Here is a 24,766-nt window from a genome sequence, read left to right as displayed (position 1 = left end):
ATTTTATCTGCCATTTTGATGCCTAGTCTTCCAGTTTCCTAAGGTCTTCCTGCAATTTTTTATAGTATGCATGTGTTTTGACAAGTTTGATTTTCTCATCTGCAAATTTAATCACCTCACTTGTTCTGATTTCCAGATCATTTATAAATGTTAAAAAGCACCAATCCCAGTACGGAGCCCTGTGGCACTCCACTATTCACCCTCCTCCATTGATAAAAATATCCATTTAACCCTACCCTCTGTTTTCTGTCCTATAACCAATTTCTAATGCACAAAAAGACATTGCCTTCTATCCCATGACTTTTAATTTTCTCAGGTGTTTCTCATGAAGAACTTTGTCAAAAGGTTTCTGAAAATCTAGATAATATACATCAACTGGCTCATCTTTATCCACATGTTTATTCATGCCTTTAAAGAAATGAAACACATTCGTGAGGCAAGACTTCTCTTGGCTGAACCCATGCTGACTCTTGTCCCATTAAACCATGTTTGTCTAAGTTCTGTGACTTTATTCTGTTTCCACTATTTTTCTTGTTACTACCAGTCTGTAATTTCTTGGATCACCCTGGAACTCTTTTTAATAATCGATTTTAGGTTGGCCACTGACTATTTTAATGACTGGTTACAGATCACTAACAGCAGATCAGCAATTTAATATTTGAGTTCTTTCAGTACTCTGCAGTGTATACCATTTGGTCCAAGTGATTTATTATTCTTTAAATTGTTTATTTTGGCTCAGTAGGTCTTCCAGGTTCACTGAGATTTTTCAGTTTCTCTGCATCGTCGCCCTTGAAAACCATTTCTGGTACAGGTAGATCTCGTACATCATCTTCTGTAAAGACCAAAGCAAAGAATTCATTCATTCTCTCTGCTATGGCCTTGTCCTCCCTGAGAGCCCTTTTTGCTCCTTCATGATCTAATGGTCCCACAAATTCCCTCAAAGGCTTTCTGCTTCACCTGAAAAAGTTGTTATTCTCCAAGGACAAGCAGGCTGTAATATACTCGCAAGTGGGTTGACGTCTGCATCTGCCCGGTAACCGGCATTTTGCCATAGCAAAAAACTTTGCTAGAGTCTTCTGGTGTGCGTGCACGCACGCACATGCGCGGCAGACTTTCCACCTGCTGCGCGAGCGTGTACCTCAGTTTCTCGTTTTCCACGATAAGGTGCGGCAGGTTCCTCCTGTGCTCCTTGTTCTGGCCCAAGAAGAGTCGTCTTTTTGGTAGCATTTTTCGCATCTTTGACTTGGCTTTTCAAAAAAAAAAAATCATTCTTTAAATCCTCAGTTTTTGGGGGGTTTTTTTTCCCATTTTTAAGTTTTCTTTCTTTTTCAACGCGGCTGGCTTTCTCCCTATTTTTGTGCCCTTTTATGGCACAATCGAGTCTTTTGATTTTGCCGGAGCCATTTTTCCTTCCATGTCATCGAAGACACTCAGCGGCTTCAAACATTGTACTCGGTGCAACTGGACCATCTCAGGTACCGATACCCATTTTGGTGTATCAAGTGCCTTAGGCCTGACCACAGCCCAGCTACTTGTTTCTGTGTCTTCGTATGAAGAAGTGGACCCAAGTAGCTCGAGAAGCCCAATGCGAGAAACCTTTTGGGGCTCGGTCCGGGCCTTCGACGTCTGCATCGGTACTGAGGTCAGCACCGTCAATATCAAGGGAAGCATCGACATCAGGAGCACAGGTAATTAGCTGCTGAGAGGTCAAGTCGCGCTGGGAGCAGTGAGGTGTAGAGTGGGTCTCTACCTGTCTCAAGGCCTCCTGCTGTTCAGGCCTCCCGGGACCGACCATCGTCAGAGGAGACATGAGGATTCCACGTCGGCACCGAGGAGCCTTGGTGACGGGCATCGAGCGAAGGCGAAGAAGCACCATTACCGATCTCCTTCGACATACAGTGCTGGGAGCTCTGGGGTGTCGGGATTCGGCACCCGAGAAGTGCCGGCACTGAGAGGACCGCTCCCCCGCCATACAGGCGGGGGAGCGGTGTCTTGACTGCGGTCTGTTGGCCTCTTGACAGCCCAGTACCTGCTCCTGAACTTCAGCAGATTCTGCCACCAGTTGCTCCACTGGCCCCTTAGCCTTCTCCGATGGCGGCTCTTGGCAAGCGCATCCAGGCCCTGCTTCCAGAACTTCTGGAAGGACTGCTGCGCCAGTCTGCTTCTGCATCGGGGGTACTTGCGCCTTCTGTGCCATCTTGCTGCACATAGTTGCCACCCAGGTCGACTCCCCTTTGACGTCGTGGAGGAAGCTTCACCTCAGTCCATGCGGGCGTTGGCCTCTCGACATTGCCATTGAGGACGTCGATCCTCTGCGTCGAGAAGGCTCAGTCTTGGAGTTCCCTTAGGGAAGTGCTCTCCAATACTGAAGAGCGTTCGTGGGAGTCAGAGGAAGAGCCCAGATGCTTTTCTTCCGATGAGTCTTTTGGGATTCCCTCTGAACCATCCCCTCCACCTGAAAGGAGACTGTCTCCTCCTGAGAGTATCTCTTTTACATCTTTTGTCTGGGAAATGGCTACTGCTATTCCTTTCCCTATGAAGGTGGAGGATGAGCCCTGGGCTAAGATATTCGAGGTCCTGGATTATCCCTCTCCACCTAAGGAGGCTGTGACGTCTCCTTTGCATAAGGTACTTGAGGAAGTCCTTATGCGAAACTGGTCGTTCCCTCTGCCCCCGTGATCTGGAAGAAGACTGATTCCCAGTATCGGATCCACGGTGAGCCTGGGTTGATGAGGTCTCAGTTACCCCACAATTCCATGGTGGTGGACTCCGCCCTCAAAGGAGCCAAGAGTACTATGCCTTCCCTTGAATTTTTGCAACCCAAATGCATGACCCTGCATTTTTTAGCATTAAATCTTAGGTGCCAAATTTCAGACCAAGCTTCATTAGGTCCTTACTCATGTTATCCACACCATTAGGGGTGTCTGTCCTATTGCAGATTCTGGTGTCATCCGCAACGAGGCAAACCTTAACAGGCAACCTTTCAGCAATATTGCTTACAAAAAAATGTTAAAAAGAACAGGCCCAAGAACCAAACCTTCTAGTAAAATCATTTTTCCTCAATGAGCTCCATTTACCACTACCCTCCCTTGCCTTCCACTCAACCAGTTCCTAACCCAGTCTGTCACTTTAGGGCGCATACTGAGGGCACTCAGTTTATGTATTGGCTGTCTATGAAGAACAGTAGCAAAAAGGCTTTACTAAAACCTAAATGCACCATATCTACTACTACTTTTAACATTTCCAGAGCGCTACTAGGGTTATGCAGCGCTGTACAGTTTAACGGACAAGGACAGGAGCTTACAATCTAAAGGACAAATGTACAGTCAGTCAAATAGGGCAGTCAAATTTGGCCAGTGTAGGTTTCCTGAATAGAGGCATAAAGGTTAGGTGCCGAAGGCGACATTGAAGAGGTAGGCTTTGAGCAAAGATTTGAAGATGGGCAGGGAGGGGGCTTGGTGAATGGGCTCAGGAAGTTTATTCCAAGCATAGGGCGAGGCGAGGCAGAAAGGGCGGAGCCTGGAGTTGGCGGTGGTGGAGAAGGGTACTGAGAGGAGGGATTTGTCCTGTGAGCGGAGGTTTCAGGTGGGAACGTAAGGGGAGATCAGGGTAGAGAGATAATGAGGGGCTGTGGATTGAGTGCATTTGTAGGTTAGAAGGAGAAGCTTGAACTGTATGCGGTACCTGATCGGGAGCCAGTGAAGTGACTTGAGGAGAGGGGTGATATGAGCATATCAGTCCAGGCGGAATATAAGGCGTGCAGCAGAGTTCTGAATGGATTGGAGGGGGGATAGATGGTTAAGTGGGAGACCAGTGAGGAGTAGGTTGCAGCAGTCAAGGCGAGAGGTAATGAGAGAGTGGATGAGAGTTCGGGTGGTGTGATCAGAGAGGAAAGGGCGAATTTTGCTGATGTTGTAAAGGAAGAAGCGACAGGTCTTGGCTATCTGCTGGATATGCACAGAGAAGGAGAGGGAGGAGTTGAAGATGACTCCGAGGTTGCGGGCAGATGAGACGGGGAGGATGAAGGTGTTGTCAACTGAGATAGAGAGTGGAGGAAGAGGAGAAGTGGGTTGTGGTGGAAAGACGATAAGCTCGGTCTTGGCCATGTTCAGTTTCAGGTGGCGGTTGGACATCCAGGCAGCAATGTCGGATAAGCAGGCCGATACTTTGGCCTGGGTTTCCGCAATGATGTCTGGTGTGGAGAGATAAAGCTGGGTGTTGTCAGCATAAAGATGATATTGGAAACCATGCGATGAGATCAGCGAGCCCAGGGAAGAGGTATAGATTGAAAAAAGAAGGGGTCCAAGGACAGATCCCTGAGGAACTCCAGCAGAGAGCGGGATGGGGGTGGAGGAAGATCCATGAGAATGTACTGTATGGTGGGAGAGATAAGAGGAGAACCAGGAGAGTACAGAGCCCTGGAACCCAAATGAGGACAGTGTGGCAAGAAGTAACTCATGGTTGACAGTGTCAAAGGCGGCGGATAGGTCGAGGAGGATGAGGATCTAGCGCTGTTCCTAGATCCAACTCTGGTCACCCATCAGAGAAATTAATCGGGTTGGTCTCTAGTGAAACCAAATTGCCTTGGGTCTTGTAATCCATTGGATTCCAAAAACTTTACTATTCTGTTTTAAAAGCATTTCCATTAATTACTTGCCACAGAAGTCTCACTTATTGGCTTGTAATTTCCATCCTCTTCCTTACTTCTGCTTTTGTGGCGAATGACCACAACTGCCCTTCAGTCCTCCGGTATCACTCCTAACTCTAGAGAAACGTTAAAGGTCAGCCAGTGGAGCTGCCAGAACTTTGCTAAGTTCTTTAGTACTCTCAGATGTGTACTATCCGGCCACATTGCTTTGTCCATCTTTAGTTTAGCTAGCTGCTCATGATCAGAGTGCTCTGAAAATCATTTGGTGATTACCACACTTCCATTCCTACAAAAGGTAGGATGAACTACTTAAAGCCCAGAGAAGGTGGAATATCATTTTGCCAGCCTTTTTAAAGGCCATTTATCACTTAAGGTAATAACATAATGCATTGTATTTTTTTGATTCTTTCCTATGTTTATATTTCACAGAGTAGGCTGTGCATTTCTGACCTTGAACCTGCAGTTTAGGCGTGATTGGTGGACATCCTCTGCCATGGAGAGAATCTCTTTTTGGGGACATGGTCACGGACCTCATCAGGAAGCATGCCGATGCCATTAAGACCCTGTCTTGGTCTCGCCCTTCTGCATTGTCCACATTGTGGAGGTTTTCTGGAGGATATAGAAGAGGTTCCTGCTACTCAGGCATAGGTTCACCTCCTCTTCTTGTCCTCGGCATCAAACACAGGCCTAGTGCGCAGACATCAGCAGCAGCAGGCCCAGAAACCTCAGTGGGCTCCCCAGTCGAAGCTCATAAAGGCTTTTGACTGGCTGCAAGAGAGCATAGCTGCAATAAGTGTTGGCCCTGGCTGACCTTCCAGTGGGAAGGAGGCTGAATTTTTTCCTGGAAAGGTGGCCTCTTGTAATCTCACGAGTGGATTTTGAAAATAATCTGGGTCAGTTCCACACTCCAGTTGGCAACAAAATCCTCCAAATGATAGAGGTATATAAAATAATGAGTGGAGTGGAGTGGAACAGGTGGATGTGAAGCGTCTGTTCACACTTTCCAAAAATACTAGGACTAGGGGGCATGCAATGAAACTACAGTGTAGTAAATTTAAAACAAATCAGAGAAAATTTTTCTTCACCCAACGTGTAATTAAACTCTGGAATTCGTTGCCGGAGAAAGTGGTGAAGGCAGTTAGCTTAGCAGAGTTTAAAAAGGGGTTGGACGGTTTCCTAAAGGACAAGTCCATAAACCGCTACTAAACGGACTTGGAAAACTCCAAAATTCCAGGAATAACATGTATAGAATGTTTGTACGTTTGGGAAGCTTGCCAGGTGCCCTTGGCCTGGATTGGCCGCTGTCGTGGACAGGATGCTGGGCTCGATGGACCCTTGGTCTTTTCCCAGTATGGCATTACTTATGTAAGAGTGACATTTCTCAGTTCTTGGCACAAGGAAGTGCTTGCAGAAGAATTCTCCTCCCTTCTCAAGGCCCATGAGGTCAAGCCCATTACACCAGGAGAAGAAGGGAAGGGATTCTATTCCAAGTACTTCCTTATACTAAAGACGGCTGGGATTTCATCCCATCCTAGACCTAAGGGCGCTGAACAAACTTTTAGTCAAAAGTTCAGGATGATTTCTCTGGCCACCCTTCTTCCCATGATTCAGAAAAGCAATTGGCTATGCTCTCTGGACTTAAGACTATGGACTTTTCCACAAGGAAAAGTAAGCATCCTTTTGTTATTGAGATGGACATAGGGGAAGCCACTTCTTGCCCTGGGGTTGGTAGCATGAAATGTTCTATTAACTGGGTTCCTGCCAGGTACTTTTGACCTGGATTGGCCACTGGTGGAAGCAGGATACTGGGCTAGATGGACCGTTGGTCTGACTCATTGCGTGCCCCTAGTCCTTGTAGCGATTCACGTCTACCCATTCTGCTCCACTCTGTCATATCTTCCCTCAGCCTTCTCTTCTCCAAGCTAAAGAGCCCTAGCCTCTTAGCCTTTCCTCATAGGAAGTCTTCCCTTCCCCTTTATTATTTTTGTCTTTCTCTGTACCTTTTATGATTCTGCTATATCTTTAAGATGTGACCAGAATTGCATACAGTATTTGAGGTGTGATACAAAAGCATTATAATTCATATTTTTGTTTCTCATTCCTTTCCTTAAAAATTCCTAATGTTCTGTTTGCTTTTAGCCACTGCTAAATGGTGAGCAGAGGATTTCAATATATCAACAATTACACGTATATCCTTTTCCTGGGCAGTGACTCCTAATGCGAATCCTTACATCATGTAGCTATAGCTAGTTTCTTTCCTACATTCATCACTTTGTACTTCCTCACATTAAATGTCATCTGCCATTTGGATGCCCAGCCTTCCAATCTCGTAAGGTCATCTTGCAATTATTCACATTCCTGTTGTGATTTGACAACTTTAAATAACTGTCATCAGCAAATTTAATTACCTCACTGGTTATACCCATCTCTAGATCATTTATAAATGTTAAAAAGAAGCAGTCCCAGCACAGACCCCAGGGGAACCTCACAATCTACCCTTCTCCTTTGAGAATACTGACCATTTAACCCTACTGTGTTTTCTATCTTTTAACCTGTTCTTAATCCACAATAGGACACTACCTCCTATCTCATGACTTTCTAATTTCCTCAAGAGTCGTTCATGAGGTACTCTGTCAAATGCCTTTTGAAAATCCAGATATGTAATTTATCAAAAGACTCGTCTTTATCCACATATTTGTTCACCCCTTCAAAGAAATATATTGGATTGGTGAGGCAAGATTTCCCTTGACTAAATCCATGTTGGCTTTGTCTCAATCCATGCCTATGTATATGCACAGTAATTTTGTTCTTTATAATAGTCTCTACCACTTTGCCTGGCACAGATGTTGGGCTCAACTGTCGGTAATTTTCCCAAATCACCTCTGGAGCCCTTGTTAATTTTTAACATTGACCACCCTCCAATTTTGTACCATGCTTGATTTTAAAGATAAATTACGCATTACTAGCAAAAGCTCTGCAAGTTCATTTTTCAATTCTGTCAGTACTCTGGGATATATTCCATCCAGTCCAGGTGATTTGCCCCATTATATCTTCCAGGTTTAAGGAGACTTGTTTCTCTGACTTATCAGCATACCATTGCTGGCACTGGTATCTTCCTCGGTGAAGACTGAAGCAGAGAATTCATTATTCTCTCACCTTGTCTTCTTCCCTGAGTACCTTTTTTGTTTTACCCCAAAGTCATCTAGTGGTCCAGCTGATTCTGTTACTGGCTTTTTGGTTCTAATTAGTTCTCATTATGTGTGTTTTGCCTCCTTCTTTTCAAAGTCTCTCTCTTTACCTTATCGGCGCATTGCATTTGACTTGCTATTCCTTATGCTGTTTCCTATTATTTTTCAGTCATATCCTTCCATTTTCTGATGGATATTGTTTTAGTTCTAATAGCTTCCTTCACCTCGTTTTTTTTAACCATGTCTGCTGTCGTTTGGCCTTCTGCCCTTTTTTTTTTTTTTTTTTTTTTACTATATGGAATATATCTGGTCTAGGCTTCCAGGATGGTGTTTTTGAATAACATCCATGCCTAATGTAAATTTTCATCTTTGCAGTTCTCCTTTTAAGGGTTTTTTTTGTTTTTGTTTAGGGTTTTTTTTTTTAACCATTCTTATTTTTTTTTTTGTTTAAATCATTTTTATTTGGAACATAGCAATAACAGAGTCCACAGCATATGTTTACAGATTTGTTAAAATACAACTTCAATTCTTAACAATCTCACATACCTTGAGTTACTTCGTTTTATTCCCCTGCCTCCCCCCCTTATCTCCTATTCAATGTTTCGTCAACTGAGACAACATAACAATCGACAAATAATAACATATCACATTTTCTGTCTCCATTCCTAAATCTTCATACCTTCCCTTCCCCCGCCCTGTTCCAACCTAACCATTCTTATTTTATCATACTCCAGATATTACATTAAATCTGGTCGTGTTATGATCATTGTTATCAAGTGGCCCCAGCTCCATTACCTCCTGCACCAGATCATGCACTCCACTAAGGACTAGGTCTAGAATTGTTCTCCTCCTCCCCCCCCCCCCCCCCCCCCCCCCGTTCCGAACCAACTGTTTCATAAAGCGGTCCTTTATATCTTCTAGGAATTTTTACCTCCCTAGCATGCCCTGATATTATACTTATCCAGTCAATATTGCCCATTATTAGCCATCATCGCATCTTATTGCCTTGAGCAGCATACATGACGCGACAGCTGGTTTGGTCAGACAGTCCCGCAGAATTTGTTTGGTGTCCAGAATATAACTCCACCCTTCTAGGCTCATTTTCCTGCAGTCTCACAATAAGTCTGTATATAGTTTCAGGTTGGTTGATTCTGGCTGGCCTTGCCATTGCAAATCCTTATTGTCCTGGATTGGTTTTTTTTTCCGGTGAGCCTGGTAGCTAGGGATTCCCATATGTGAGAAACTGTCCTGCTTGTCCTCAGAGAAAACGAAGTTACTCACCTGTAGCAGGTGTTTTCTGAGAACAGCAGGACACGCAGAGGCTTATTTTCAAAGCACTTAGCCTTCCAAAGTTCCATAGGTTTCTATGGAACTTTGGAAGGCTAAGTGCTTTGAAAATATGCCTGATATTCTCACATCCTCTCCCACCTCCCCTTGAAGTTGTATTCTTTTGCTTTGATATTGGTCCCATGTGCTTGTGCTGGGTAGGATAACACTTGCGCTGGGCAGGATGACACTTGTGCATGCATGGTGGGACGCTGCCAAAAGGCTTCTTAAAGTTATAGAACGCTGGGTAACATCCATACTGGCGATCCGTCTGATAACGTTGCCCGTGTGTTAGAATGCGTGTCCTGCTGTCCTCGGAGCCCATCTGCTACATGTGAATAACTGCTTTCAGTTCACTTGTTTGGAGAAGAAACTAGAGAAGTGCTAAAATTTAATTTTAGTTTTAAGTTTCTTTAGATACTTGCTTTCATTTTTTGATGCGCTTGGGGCATCAGAGAAAATATACAATACACACAACATTCAGTGGTGCCAAGAAGAAAATCAAGCTAGGCAGCTAGAAGGTAGGCAGTATTAAGTCCAAAGTGCAGAATGAGTTATTTGACATTAAATATTAAGCAGAACAAAAACCAACCCAAACATAGAGCGCTGGTGCAGCTTGACTTTATACAAGCAAGACCAAGAGTTCAGACCTGTAATCAAATCCCAATGGGAAATTCTGTACTCTTTCCTACCCCCCCCCCCCCCCCCCCCAAAAAAAAATAGTACTTTAGCTTAAATGTAACTTGCCAGGTGTTAAATCCAAAATCTGCTTCCCTAATAGTATCCATGCACGCAGAGCATGCATAATTTTATGAGCCAGAAAGCACTGCTGTGTGCTCTGTAAATGTAATACAACAATTAGTAGAAATTATGATGTGTATATGTAGTTGCGACTTGTTGCTGCGTAATTCTTTTTCTTAGGGAAAGTCTCATACAGTCGTAGGGGTCTTTTCTACACTCCGCCAATTATGGCGTACCCCAATTTTACGGCAAATATGATCAGACGATCATCTGTGATTATATTTGTCATAAAATTGGGGTACGCCATAATTGGCGGAGTGTAGAAAAGACCACTACGACTGTATGAGACTTTCTCTAAGAAAAAGAATTAAAACGCAGCAACATGTACATATACACATCATAATTTCTACTAATTGTTGTATTGCATATTGGATTAAGTTGTAGAACTTTGCCATACGATTTGATCAGATGTGCTCTGTAAAGGCATTTTACTAGAAGGAGTATGCGTTCAAAGCTCTTTGGAACCTAACTGACCAGTGTCTACAGCACCATATCATATATAACAGTTATATGTATATTTTGCTTCTTAGATTTTATGTGATTTGCTGTCACCTGTGCCGGAAAATGTCAAAGAAGGTCTGAAGGAGCCTGCTTGGATATCTCTACACCATACTCAAAGCAAACCTTTTGTGCTTGGTACAGGAGTGGAACAACCTTGTAGCTTACAACCAAACTCAGATCAGGTACACTTGTATAGCAATGCAAAATTGTTTGTAATGAAAGCAAGCAATGTATTGGACCTATGGTGCTGCCAAGGAAAGTATCTTAAGTTTGAAACTTGAGTAGATATGAAGTTATGAAGATTTATCTCCTTATAGTTTTGTAGCCCTCCCTCAGACACAATTGGGGTGATTTAACAGGGAGCCTAGGATAACAAGGCGCACAGGTACATGTATGGTATTGTAACAGGGTACCTAGGTGTGGAGACTAAGGTCCCTATTTTAAGCCTATTTTCTAAAGACATGTGGAGGGGCATTTTCGATATGATGTCTAAATTTGATTCTTGATGTTTTGCTGAAAAGTCCAAAAGTCAAGTAGTGAAAATGGCCATTTAACTCTATCTTTCTTTTCCCCCTTGATGTTGTGCTTTGTATGTCTATCTTTGGACCATTTAAAAAAAAAAAAAAAAAAGTCCAAGTGAAAATGCACAAAATCAAGCCATTGGGACGTAGGAGCCAGCTTTCCTAGTAAACTGGGCATACAAACATCCCAGCAGAGCAGTGGGGCACCCTAGGAGGCACTGCAATGATTTCACATAAAAGGTCCTAGGTACACATCTCACCATTACTCCCTTATATTGTATAGTGAGCCCTTCAAAACCCACGAAAATCCTACTGTACCCAGCATTTGGTGTTTAGATCAGGATTTTTTACATGTGCAGTATTTTGTATAATTATCCCTATCCTGCCTATGCCACATGATCTCTATCTTATTATTATTAGCATTTGTATAGCGCTACCAGACGCACGCAGCGCTGAACACCTGATACAAAGAGACAGTCCCTGCTCAAAAGAGCTTACAATCTAAGTAATACAGACAAAGACAGTTACGGGTGAGGGAAGTAATAGGTGAGAAGGGAGGAAGGGACAAGGGGAGGGCAATTGTGGCTAGGAGCTGAAAGCAGCTGTGAAAAGGTGGGTTTTTAGCATAGATTTGAAAACAGGTAGAGATGGAGCTAGACGTATAGGTCCAGGAAGTCTATTCCAGGCATAAGGTACCACAGCATCACTTTGTATTTGTTATCACCGGAGTCTGCAAGCGCCTCTCCGGTACTATGTAAGCCACATTGAGCCTACAAATAGGTGGGAAAATGTGGGGAACAAATGTAACAAATAAAGGCAATGCATGTGCCTGTGTATCTTTACAAAATTACCGCAGGAAAAATAAGGGCACAAATGTGTCTACTTGGTGGCTGGTGGTAGTTATGTATGTGCCAGAAAGAATAGGTGTATATGCATGTATTTTTAGAAAGTTTGCACATTTAAGTGCCAATCTCACTCCTGGCTGCCCATCTTCTCCCCGGTGATAGCCTCTCACTTGTGCAAAGTAGGTGCTGTTTGTCTACGTGCCTACTTTGTACATATGTATACCACTGAAATATTTTGGAGGCGCCCACTTCAGCACATAAAATTCTATTCTTTTCATCTTTCTAAACCAGTCCAGACCAATGGGTTATGTCCCCCCACCCAACCAGCAAATGATGGCCTAGAAGCTGAGATCATCCAGAGACATCACCAGTATAAGGAGCGGCACAGCTGGGAAAATAATTCTCTGCCTCAAGCAGATGGTGCAAGTTGGATTGGTATAGCAAAATTCTTCTCTTTAGGCCTCACTTCCTGGGCACAGTCCATGGCCTGCAGCCCTCAAGGTGAATCCTTTGACTGGCATGCGCTAACTAGGATCAGTCCATGGACCGCCCCCTGGTTGAGCCTGGGGAGGCTTCTGCAGGGAGCACCTTGGGTTGTGCCCTGCCTAATAGTTATTTTAACAACAAAAAAAAAGTTGAAGGCACATGCAGCTGTTTGGAGCAGAGCATGGCAGTGGCTGATTTAGGACTTCCCAAAGCCCTGGTTAGTGCTTCAGGGATCCTGGGGGGAAGAGGGAGGTGGCACTTATGTTGAAGGAAGATGCTAGAAGGCAAGTGCTACAGAGAATATGGGAGCTGGTATGTTAGCAGTGCCACTGGCTCTCAGGAGAACAGCTCCAAGGTGCCTTGGTGCTGAATCTGAGCAGCACAATGATTTGTAGTTGCCTACTAATGCAGTTGGCTCAGCTGTGGCTGGGCTGGTCTTGGAAAGCATGGCAACCAATTTTCACCAGACTATCAAAAACCCTTGTGGCCTGAGGAATGGTCTCTGGATAGTAAGGCAGTGCCCCTTGCCCACAGGAGCTGATTCCACATTTTTTATTCATTGTTCAATTTTCAAGACAATAATAATTGTTTATTGCCTCTGTCTGGACTGATAAAGAATCCTGATGGTTTGTGTGTTGGGTCTGTGAGTGCTTTCTGGGAACTGTGGGACCACGGAGTGTGGCTGCAGTAACCTAGAAATCGCTGGGGATAATTTTGAGAGTGGGAGACTCGCCCAGAGGCGGTTGTGACCCAGTCGTTGGGAGAAGGGTGCTAGTGTAGAGCACAAGTGGCAAGTGCAGGCGTACCTGAGCTGTGCTGGGAATAGACCCTCGTGGCCGTGGGGTAACACCAGGTGGATGGCCAAGCTTTTTGTGACATGGGGAGAAAAGGAGAGAAGCTGGGTAGGGTTGGAAAGGAGAGAAGCTGGGTAGGGTTGGAGAGGAGAAAAGGAGAGAAGCTGGGTAGGGTTGGAGAGGAGAGAGATATATTGGCATGGGTGAGGAAGAGAGGAGAAAAGCTGGACAGGGAAATATAGGGACACAGAGAAAGGGAGATACTGAATATGGAGGAAGATGGAGGCACAGAGATGGATAGTTGACATGGAGAAGGTAGAAATGTCAAATGGACAGGAGACCTTGGTGAGTGAGTTAGAGAAGACAGAGGGAAGCAGAAACCAGAGTCTGGGGCCAACATGATTTGAAAAATAAAATGACCAGACAACAAAAGAGAGAAAAAAATAATTTATTTTTTTATTTTGATTAGAATGTGTCAGATTTGAAATATACATCCTGCCAGAACTGATGTTAGAATTGGTCAGGGCCCAGGAAAGAAATTTGGGAGGGGACCCCAAAGCTTACTACTAAGCTGCACCTTGTTCAGCATCCAGCTGTGGTTCTCTCTGGCCAAGGGCAGTCACCCTAGTTGTAACCCCTAACACCATCTGTGGCATGTGCTATCATTAGATTTTGCACCATGCATAAGAAAATGCATCACTTTCCCTTTCTCTGGTGCTGTACTACATGCAACGTCTGGCCTCTTGGGATTTTGATTTAATTTGGATGTTAGGGCTGGCATGATAGATTTGCTCTAGGTTCCAAGTGACTTTTTGTTTGTTAGATTTTTGTACTATACAATATGCCTTGTTGAGAGAACACTAGAAACCAACATTTTTGTATGGTGAGTTTTATGTTCTATCTTCTCTTCATCCACTGTTGGGGGAGTGCCAGGGGGTTCTGTGGCTGCAGAATATTTGGGGGAAGCATATGTATATTGGAGGACCGAAGTGCACCCTCTTGTATTCCCCTAGCCCTCAACATGGTCTTCAGCCACTGAAGCAAGCACTGCTACCCTCTGAAGTTATTGGGAGTGGGGACAGGGCATGGGTGCATCAGGTGGCAGGTGTTTCTCTAGTGTCCACCCATCCAACCTGTTGGCCTACCCAAAAATTGCCTTCTGGCTACACCACTGGTAGGAACTCCCTCTGTTTCTGGCTCTCAAACTTTGAGACCAGTACAAGGGTTCCTTACTGCGCAACTCAGACTTCCACAGACCCTTGTGGTACATAAAGGTTGATGTAGGTTAGTGGCTGCTCTCGGAGCAGCTACAAACCAGGGCACGAAAATCCCAGATGCTAGATGAAGATTTCTAGTCATCATGGTGATCTGGCTTTTGAGATGTGTCAAACTCTGCTTTGGTTTTGTTGCTGGTCTTAACTGGTTTAAGTAAGAAAAGTGTTTTTTTTAATCACCTTTTTTTTCTTAGAACTCCGAGTTGCCAAAAGGTGGCAAACATGTTGTTAAAAGGTGCCTTGATAAAACGGAGCATATATGTGAACTGAACTTGGTTGAAAAACTTGCCAAAAAAGAAGGTTTAAAAAGAGTTTCTTCTGAGCCTCTGTTGTCTGGTCCAGAGAAAGGGGCCCTGTTAAAAAGGAAACTAACTGTGTCTGACCAGGACTTAACTATGTGTGATGACGGAACCAAACATACAAAGCAAGGAGGTGAGTGAGATGTGCTGTCTGCCAATCAGCAGTGAGATTTAACTCTCTGTGGCCCTCATGATCAAAAGCAAACTCTGGCGCTAGAGGCTGTTAACGCCATACTAGCGCCAGAGTTTGCAGCCGACCCATGATCAGAGCCCTCGAGCGCCTGAAACAGTGCACTCGAGGGCTCTCAGCGCAAGTAGCATGCAAATGCATGCTAAACAGGGCTTCTAGCGCAATTAGCTTGCAAATGCATGCTAATTGGCGCTTAACGCATTCATCCCCAATGATCAGCGACCAGCGCGCCAAAGATTGGGTCACTGGCTGCAGCAAAATCAACGCCAGCTCCGAGCTGGCGTTAGATTTTGCGGATCATTGGGGAGGAATGGTGAGCTCTGTCCAGCATGCAGTTGCATGCTGGCAGGCCCCCCTTCCCCCCCCCCCAAGGCAAACGCGAACGGGGGCTGGAGGTCCGGTGGGTCTCCAGCCCCCGAAACCCCCAGAAATCGTTGCTCCATCAACGGGGGGGGGGGGGCTGGAGGTCCGGTGGACCTCCAGCCCCCACCCCAAATCCTCCCCCCAGCATTGTCCTTAAATTCCCTGGTGGTCCTTGGTGTCGTGACACCCTCCCGGCCCCCCTACCTTGTGTTGGAGGAGGGACGCAGCCTGCCTGCCTCCCTCCTCTTCCAGTCAGTCGACGCCCAAAATGGTGGCGCCCAGCACCGCCCACTGCATCCTGGGATGCACTGGGCAGAGCTACAGACCATGTAAGGGAATCGCTCCCTTACATGGTCTAGCCCCGCCCAGTGCATCCCAGGATGCAGTGGGCGGTGCTGGGCGTCGACTGACTGGAAGAGGAGGGAGGCAGGCAGGCTGCGTCCCTCCTCCAACACAAGGTGGGGGGGGCGGGACGTGGCCAGGGGGGTGTCACGACACCACGGACCACCAGGGAATTTAAGGACAACGCTGGGGGGCGGATTTGGGGGGGGGGGGCTGGAGGTCTGGTTCCAGCCGCCCCCCCCCCCCCCCCCCCCCCCCCATTGATGGAGCAACGATTTCTGGGGGTTTCGGGGGCTGGAGACCCACCGATCCTCCAGCCCCCCCCCCCCCCCCCGTCGCTGGGTGGGAGAGGGTTTGGCCAGCGGCGGCCACGACGTTTTCTGGGGGTTTGGGGGGGGCCTCGTTGTTTGGGCCTCAGGGCAGGCTGTTTGACAGGTTTGGGCTTTTGACAGCCCAGACCTGTCAAACAAGTGCGGGAGGATTGTGCTGAGCGCATGCTCGGCACAATTCTCCTGCACTTTAAACATGATGATCAAAGATAATAGCGCTGCTTAGATTTGCATGCATTATCTTTGATCATCGATGCAGAAAAGCCCTGCGCTGTCTCGGCACTATTTTTAGGGCGCTGTTTGGAACAGTGCAGGGCTTTTGATCATCTGGGCCTGTAAGAACAAAGCATGCTACAATTTAGCACTATGTAGCAGTTGAGAAACATTTGTTTAACATTTTTATTTTTAAAGTTTCTGCTTTATTTTATTTGTTAAATTAGATCCCTTTTTAGTTTTCCAATCACCTTTTTCTTTTTTTCCTTCTTTTTGAGTGCATTGAGTAACAAGTTGGACAGAGCAAACCGTGAAAATACAAAAGCTATATGCACACACAAAAATCCACTCCTTGATTAGTGCCTGCCCTTCCCCTCCCCCTGCCCTACTACAGAAACATCAGTGTGGGAACAGCCAATAGCAAGAGCCAACAAAGATAATTTGAATAATAAGCCCACCCCAGTACTCATCCAGGACTATATTTAAAGTGAAAGAACCCCATAAAGTCTTTATGAAATGCTGCCAATTTCGTCATCAGATATGTGATCAATTTTCAATAAAAGCTGTTCATGTCTGTTAACATTTGGTGTGTACTAGTTTGGTTTAATGCAGTATTTGTGTGTTGTTTTCAGTTATGCTTTGCATATTATTTTAACATATTAACAATGTTCCAGTTTTTTTAAGTGGGTCTCGAGCTTTATTCTTTTCCAAGAACCTAGGGTGAATGGGGGTAACTCTCCATTGGCATACAGCTGGGCTGCCCTCTATATTTGCCTTTGCAATGGAGCCTTTGGCTTTCTCTATTTGGGGAAAATCTCAATATTGAGGTTATAGGAGTGGGTGGCATAGGCTAATGAAGTAAGTCTTTCTGCCGATGATGTTTTGTTCTCTCTCTCCCCCCCCCCCCCCCCCCTTACTATTGTACCTAACTTGGTAACAACTCTGGAAGTTTATGCAAGGGAGTCGGGATTCAGGGCAAACATGGGGAAGACTGAAGCCCTTAATCTTACTATAGATTACCTTACTTTACAGCGCATAAAAATAAACTTTCCTTTTCACTGGGTCTCTAAGGAGCTTAAATATCTAGGGGGCCTGGATTCAATTGGACTATTCTCAATTGTACCACCTAATTATCCAAAACTTTTCACAACTATTTCCTCTGATTTGGACCGTTGGAAGGTGCAAACTCTATCTTGGTTCAATAGGATATCTACTATTAGAATGATTGATTGTGTTACCACATCTTCTTTATTTGTTCCAGTTACTTACTTTGGTAGACATGCGGCTGCAGAAAGCTCTACAGAGTCTTCAAAATAGTGTTTTCAGCTCATATAGAGTGACAGCCTAGATTATCAAGGGGAATCTTATTTTGGTCCTTTGCTGCCTTGGAAGCCATTGCTTTTCAAATTCAAGAGCTTTCTAGACTCTGTATAATCAATTTTCTTGTTGATAGCTTGCACAAAGAGAGATTGTTTCCCACATTCTTAGCTGTACATTTTTAAGGATGTTTGAACAGGATCTCTCATACCTTCCTTGGTAAAGGAAGAAGGGTTGAGAAACTGGAAGTCCAACTTAAATGGAATTCTCATTACCAGAGAGAGAGTTGTGAAAGAGACCCTCCAGTGAAGGCTCTCTTCCTTTCCTATTGAGAGGGATCTGAGGGAAAACCAGTAAATAACTCTTAGGTAGAACAGTCCTCTTAATTTATAGAAGAAAACACCTCCAGGGTTGCGCAGACTTCAGAAAAATGTTTTGTTGAAGACTGAATATAAACCAGGCTAGCAGACAAAGCTTCTGAAAGGGCTTGTCTTACTTGTTGAGGCCTAGATACCAATACAGACTTGTGTGTTGATGTAGCTTCCTCTCCTTATGCACTAGAGAGAGACATTGGAGCAACCAATATGAAGATGCCGTTACATACCACAGCATCGATGCCACGCTTGAGGGGTCACTGTGAACTCCAGGATTAGCTGAAGCTCCCTCTATCTGCATTGCCAGATTCAGCATCCCCTAGACTTTCTTTAAGCTCACTAAGCATATGGAAAGCAATTAGCACAAATTCTTGTAGTCTTGGTAAAAAGGTTCAAGACTTGCAAGCCCTGATGTCAGCAGAAAACCTGGATATTGTTGCTATTAAAGAGACGTGATTCAATGATGCCCATGAATGGGATGTGACTATACTGGGCTATAATCTTTTTAGGAAGGATAGAGAGGGCCGAAGAGGTGGAGGAGTGCCGCTGTATGTGAGAGACAATATCAGAGTGGCTGAAATGCGGAGAACCCGGGGAAAGGAAGAAGTTTTATAGATCATCCTGGGGAAAGGCAGAAGTTTTATAGATCGCCCTGGAAAAAGAAGATGGAGGTTATCTACAGACCTCCGGCACAAACAGAGAAGCTAGACAAGGATCTGATAAAAGTTATTCAAAAGATTGGTAAGAAAAGGGGAGGTGCTACTGAGATTTCAGCTTGTCTGATGTGGATTGGAACATCCCGGCTGCAGAATCGGAAAGAAGTAGAGAGATTGTGGACGCCTGTCAAAGAGCCTTGCTCAGACAAATGGTGACGGCACCCATGAGGGAAGGGTTGATGCTGGATCTAGTGCTCATGAATGAAGGAAGTGTTTCCAGTATCCGGGTGGGTGCCCACCTATGTAATAGTGATTATCATACAATATGGTTTGATATAAGGGCAAAGGCAGAGTGTGGGCGCACAAAATACAACGTACTGGATTTCAGATGTACTGATTTTGATAAAATAGGGGAATACCTGAAGAAGGAGCTGTTGGCGTGGGAAGGCGTAGAAGTGGAAAATCAGTGGTCAAAGCCAAAGGCTGTATAAAAATGGCAACTGATCTTTACAAAAGGAAAGTAAACAAAAACAAGAGGAACAGGAAGCCTACATGGTTCTCCAAAAAAGTAGTTGAAAAAATAAGAGCAAAAGGGACTCTTTACAAAAGAACACAACGAGAGGATCACGGAAAAGATTATCAGATTAAACTCAAAGAAGCAAAGAGGGAAATATGGATAGCGAAAGCTCGTGGAAGAAAAAATGACTAAAGATGTAAAGAGATGACAAGACTTTTTTCAGATACATTGGAGAAAAGATAGGAATGGAATTGCAAGACTGAAAGTTAATGAGAGTGGCTATGTGGAGAGTGAGGAGGATAAAGCGAACGTGCTAAATTACTTCTCTTTGGTGTTCACGGAGGAAAATCTTGGTAAAGGATCGCTGTTGGCTGCCAAGGGAATATCTGGGAATGGAGTGGATACTTCGAAGAATAGAGTTTATAAACAGCTGGCAAATCTGAAGGTGTACAAAGCTATGGGGCCAGATGGGATACGTCCCAGGATACTGAGGGAGCTCAGAGAGGTCCTGTTGGAACCTCTTAAAGATTTATTTAATAGATCTTTACAGACAGGAGGGGTTCCATGAGATTAGAGACGAGTGGATGTGGTACCCCTTCTTCACAAAAGTAGAGACAAGGAAGAAGTGGGGAAACTACAGATGGGTAAGTCTCGCATCGGTGGTAGGAAAAATAATGGAGTTGCTGCTGAAAGAAAGGATAGTTAACTTTCTAGAAGCCAATGGGTTACAGGACCCGAGGCAACATGGCTTTACCAAAGGAAAATCCTGCCAAACGAATCTTTTTGACTGGGTGACCAAAGAACTGGATGAAGGAGATGCGCTAGATGTAATCTACTTGGATTTCAGCAAAGCCTTTGATATGGTCCCCCCACAGAAGACTCGTGAATAAGCTGAAAGGACTGAACTTAGGACCAAAAGTGGTGAACTGGATATGAAACTGGTTGACCTGAGAAGTGGCAGAGGTTGGTGGTAGATGGAATCCGCTTGGAGGAAAAGGTGAGCAGTGGAGTTCCTCAGGGGTTAGTGCTGGGGCCTATTCTGTTTAATATATTTGTGAGAGATATTGTTGAAGGGTTGGAAGGAAAGTTTGCCTTTTTTGCGAATTACATGAAGATAGCCAATAGTGGATACCCTGGATGGAGTAGAAACAATGAGAAGGGATCTCCAAAAGTTAAAAGAATGGCAGAGGGGCTGGCAGTTAAAATTTAATTAACTACAATTAGGGAACAATCAATTTAGTGCTGGTCATTCTGTATGCATACCCACCAATCCCTCTCATTGCAAGAACTCATCACAGGTTCCAGCAGAGGCCAAGTACCAAGATAGTCGTAGTTCTCTACTGGCCTCATTAAAACTGGTTTCCACTTCTCAAGCAGTTGGCTATTCTTCCACGAAAGCTCCACTAATTTCCAACATTGATAACTCGGCAAGAGGGTCATCTTCACCAGACTTAGTCTCTGGTTTTCAAGCCTGGAAATTGAACAGTCTCTAAACTCTGTCCCAAATAGGTTGTTATAACCAAAGGGCATTCTTATAGCTGCCAGATTCTACTAGATGTATTTAGTCTTTCAAATGGAAGCAATTTTACAACCTGGTTTGTTTGTTTTTTTTCTAATGGTCATGGTCCCACAATATGTTCAGTTGCTAGTATTTTGCAGTATTTGTATCATCTGAATCAACAAGGTTTCTAAACGTCTTCCATAAGATCACATCTTAGCATGCTCTCTGCCTTCCATCTCCCCAGTGGATAACTTTCCCTCTTCCCACTGTACTATTGTCTCATGCTTTATGAAGAACTTTGCCATATCAAGTCTCCACTGCAAAACCCCCCCCCCCCCCCCCCAAGTTCCTTGTTTTTAACCTGGGGCTAACTTCATTAATGAAGCCACTTTCTGAACAATTGGAGTTCTCTTCCTTGAAATTCATATTGAAGGTGCTCATTTATTGAAGTAATCTCAGCTAGAACTGTGGGTGAGGTTCAAGTGTTGGTAACCTATGACCCTTACACTGTTTCATACAAATAAGGCTGTTCTCTAAACCCACCTAACTTCTTACCAAAGGTAGTCACTTTTCCATACTAGTAAGAAAATAATTAATCCTTTTTCCAAAACCAAAGAAAACCCTGTGCAAGAAGGTTCTTCACATTCTTGACTATAAGTATGCTGTTGTGTACTACTTTAAAAGAAGTGAGTCATAGTTTATACAGTTGTCTCCCTTGATCTCAACAGGACTGGTACACCAGACACACAGTTTACATGAACGTTAAATTTTTCCAGGAAGGTAACGGGCACCATTGTGCAGAGATAAACCACACAATTTTAAATTATGTACTTAAAACTGGAATCCCGCCCCCTGCTATCACCATTTATTGTATTCCTAAAGTTGGGAATTCTGGTTTTATTATTTCTGTAGGAACCATAGAAGGAGATGCTGTTCTTGCACTGCTTTCTCAAACTGTTCCCAAGGATCTAATTGATGTATCTGATTTTGAGTGCTCGCTGTGTATGAGGTCAGTACAAGTTCCCTACTGAACACTAAATCTTAAGGGTAGACTGTGTGACTAGGTTTGAGTTTTATGTAAGTCAGTATTTCTCAACCCACTCCTGGATGCACACATAGCCAATTGGAGTTTTAGGATAACTGCAATCATTATGAATGAGATTTCTGCATATACTGGATATGGTCTCATTCTTGTTCATTGTGGTAATCTTGAAAACTTTTAGGAGAAGGTTGAGAAATACTGATGTAAATGACCTGAAAATATTTAAAGATAAAGACTTAGATGTTGATTTAATTCAGTGAGTGCTAACCGGGTAGGAGTGGCTACCCAGTGAACTCACACTGACTTGGTCTTAACTAGTAGAGCTACCGAATACCTAAGTATCTGCTGAGACCACCTTGGCTCTTATCTGGTTAATGCTGGGGTGATCTGTTGGGGTGGAGCCTGGGTATAGCCCAGAGTTACCAGTTTAGCAGCAGTTTTTCAGTCCATTAACCAATTAACTACCTGAATAAAGTTAGGATAGTAAAAACTATTCTAATTTTTTCAGGTACTGGTCCGAATATCGCTGGTACCCAGATAAGTGCTGGCAGCTGCCCAATGGCTGAATATTTGGTGCTGGTATACAGGGACAGTCTGACACTAAATATTCAAGTATAAAATGCCCACAGTAGCTATCCTTTAAAATAGAACAACAAACACTTGACTGCTGTGGGCTGAATATGCCTGGATGAAGTTGCTATATAGAGTAGAGCAATGTTTATGGTTAATTTGGTGCAATCTCACACTTTATTGGACATGCACAAAAAAGGTGATTGTCCAATAAAGTGCGAGATTGCATCTATCTGTTCTCTGGAAGTCATTTGGTCATCCCCTACTTGCTTCGCAGTGTTTGGATTCATTGTAGGGGCTTTCTCCTGTTTCCTGTTGTGTACGGTTAAATTTTGACCTACCAAAATATATCCCAGGAAAAATTAGTATAATTGCAAGAATCAAAGCTATTTAATGCCTTCTCTATAGACTTCTTGTGGTCATATCTAGTGATTTGGCAACATTTTAAATGTCTCTAAATGTAAACATATTTTCTTTTTGAGTGGCTAGCAACATAGTAGATGATGGGGCTCATTTTCAAAGCACTTAGACTTACAAAGCTCCATAGGTTGCTATGGAACTTTGTAAGTCTAAGTGCTTTGAAAATATGCCTCAATGGCAGATAAAACCAAAGTGACCCATATAATCTGCCCAGTAAGCTGTTTAGGATTGTAACTGCCACTCCATTCAGTTTTATCTCCACCCTCTTTATTAGGGTTGTAACGTCATGGGTTTTTTTTCCAGGTTACTCTTTGAACCAGTGACAATCCCCTGTGGCCATACTTTCTGTAAGAAATGTTTAGAGCGCTGTTTAGATCATGCCCCTCAGTGTCCCTTGTGTAAGGAGAGCTTGACAGAGGTAAATAGTTTTTAAATGTTTTGTTAAATTTGTGACCTAATCAAAACATTTAGTTTGATTTTGGGCTTACTTTCAGGTTTATAGACATGGTAAGAATATACAACTTGTTTACCAGTCTGCTATGATGGAGTCTGTGTACAGTGTCAGGGCCTTAGAAGTTGTAAAAAGCTCCCAGGGTAAATTTGGGCATAGGGTAGGGTTTTACATTTAAACAATTTTTATTGCATCAACAAACGAGTCCTATATAACTAGACCAGGTACAATCAAAAAGTACAATTTTTAGCAAAGGATTTAAATCATCTCCCCCCCCCCCCCCCCCCACCAACCTTAACCATGAATAGAAAACTGGGGGGGGGGGATACAAAACATTGTTTGCACCAACAAAAAGCAATAATGTCCAAAGTAGAGCTTGGAAAAAGAGTTGTTGACTCTAATCTCCTCACAAACCACCCTAAACACCCAACTTCCTACCCCCCCCCCCCCATTAAACAAAACCACAATGAGACTAGTAATGTGTATCGTGGGGGAACTCCCTCCAGCATACTTGGGCTGATCAAAATGAATTAAAGATCAGACTCTGGACATTTATGAAATAAGGACTGAATATAGACATCCTAGCCTGCCAAAAAGACCTTTTTCAGCTTCACAGAAGATTTAACCTGTCTCTGCTCCAGCAGCATGAGGGTGTGAAAATGATTGTGCCACGCCCAACAGGAGGGGACCAGATCTGAGCAGGGTTGTAGAATGTAATTGTTTCAAGGAAGGAATGATCCTTGGAAAGAGTGTAGACTGAGACTCCAGGTCTCACATCTGAAGGTAAAAACAAAAGGTGAAAGGAAACAGGAGGCTACTAGTCCCAATCTACAAACAGCACTCCTGGTCAGGGAGAGACTGAGAGAAGTGGAGAACATAAATGTAGGAGAGATGGAATGGCCAGCCTAGTACAACAGTAGAAAATTAGTTTTTGGTGGTGTTGGTTTTAGAGGACTTTAGGTAAATACAGGGCCCTGTTTACAAAGGCATGCTAGCATTTTTAGTGCACGCTAACTGTGTAGATGCCCATAATATTCCATTGGGCATCTACATGATTAGCGCGCACTAATTTTTAGCACATGTAAAAAATGCTAATGTGCCTTTTGTAAACAGGGCCCTAAAATATAAGTATGTACACAGTATGGAACTCTCAGCTACCAGAAATCTAAGTCCTTAATTTATTTTTCAGTACCTTGCAAGCAGGAAATACAATGTTACCCAACTGTTGGAAGAGTTGATAAGAAAATATCTCCCAGATGAATTATCTGAGAGAAGGAAAATTTATGAAGAAGAAATTGCTGAACTGTCAAAGTAAGTTAATTGTACAAACAGTAAAACTGAATCCCCCTCCTCCCAAGTCTATATTGAAATCCCTTGATATCTTCCAAAATCTCTCTATCTGTTTTACCATTTCATTTTTAGTAATTTTAACTAAGAACAATAGTTATGTTGAAATAGGGTAATAGCTGGTACACCTCTGCATTCAAACTGGTTTTTTTCTTCAATATTGGCATAATTATAAAAACAGCCAGAAGATTAGCTTGAGACAGGGAGGCATCCACAGTTAGTTTGGATACCATCGTAGGCTAGGTGACAGTCTTATCAAAAGAAGCCATAAATGACAGAATGGGGTCTAAAGGAAAAGCTGACCCTTGTATATGTCCCAGCAACCATTGCATATGCTCTGAAATCGCAGCATTAAACAAAACTAACCTTTTGCCACATTGTCTGTGGTGTATTGTCTAAAATCTTCAACTAAAAATGATCATGAACCCTAGGAGTATAGTTAAATTGTATA

General features: G+C 43.8%; 1 protein-coding gene across 1 annotated transcript in view; it reads left to right on the top strand.

Moving 5' to 3' along the window:
- Positions 1–24,766, top strand: part of LONRF1 (LON peptidase N-terminal domain and ring finger 1) — a 90,877-nt gene that overhangs the window by 27,167 nt on the left and 38,944 nt on the right. The window contains exons 4-8 of the mRNA XM_030191430.1: positions 10,494–10,646; positions 14,579–14,816; positions 21,398–21,494; positions 22,821–22,935; positions 24,158–24,279. Coding sequence (XP_030047290.1) covers positions 10,494–10,646; positions 14,579–14,816; positions 21,398–21,494; positions 22,821–22,935; positions 24,158–24,279 — 725 coding nt within the window. The remainder of the gene's footprint in view (positions 1–10,493; positions 10,647–14,578; positions 14,817–21,397; positions 21,495–22,820; positions 22,936–24,157; positions 24,280–24,766) is intronic.

Source organism: Microcaecilia unicolor, chromosome 2 (genome assembly GCF_901765095.1).
Source record: "Microcaecilia unicolor chromosome 2, aMicUni1.1, whole genome shotgun sequence".
Classification (NCBI taxonomy): Eukaryota; Metazoa; Chordata; class Amphibia; order Gymnophiona; family Siphonopidae; genus Microcaecilia; species Microcaecilia unicolor.
The sequence above is the reverse complement of the archived record's forward strand: the minus strand, read 5'-3'. Positions and strand labels throughout refer to the sequence as shown.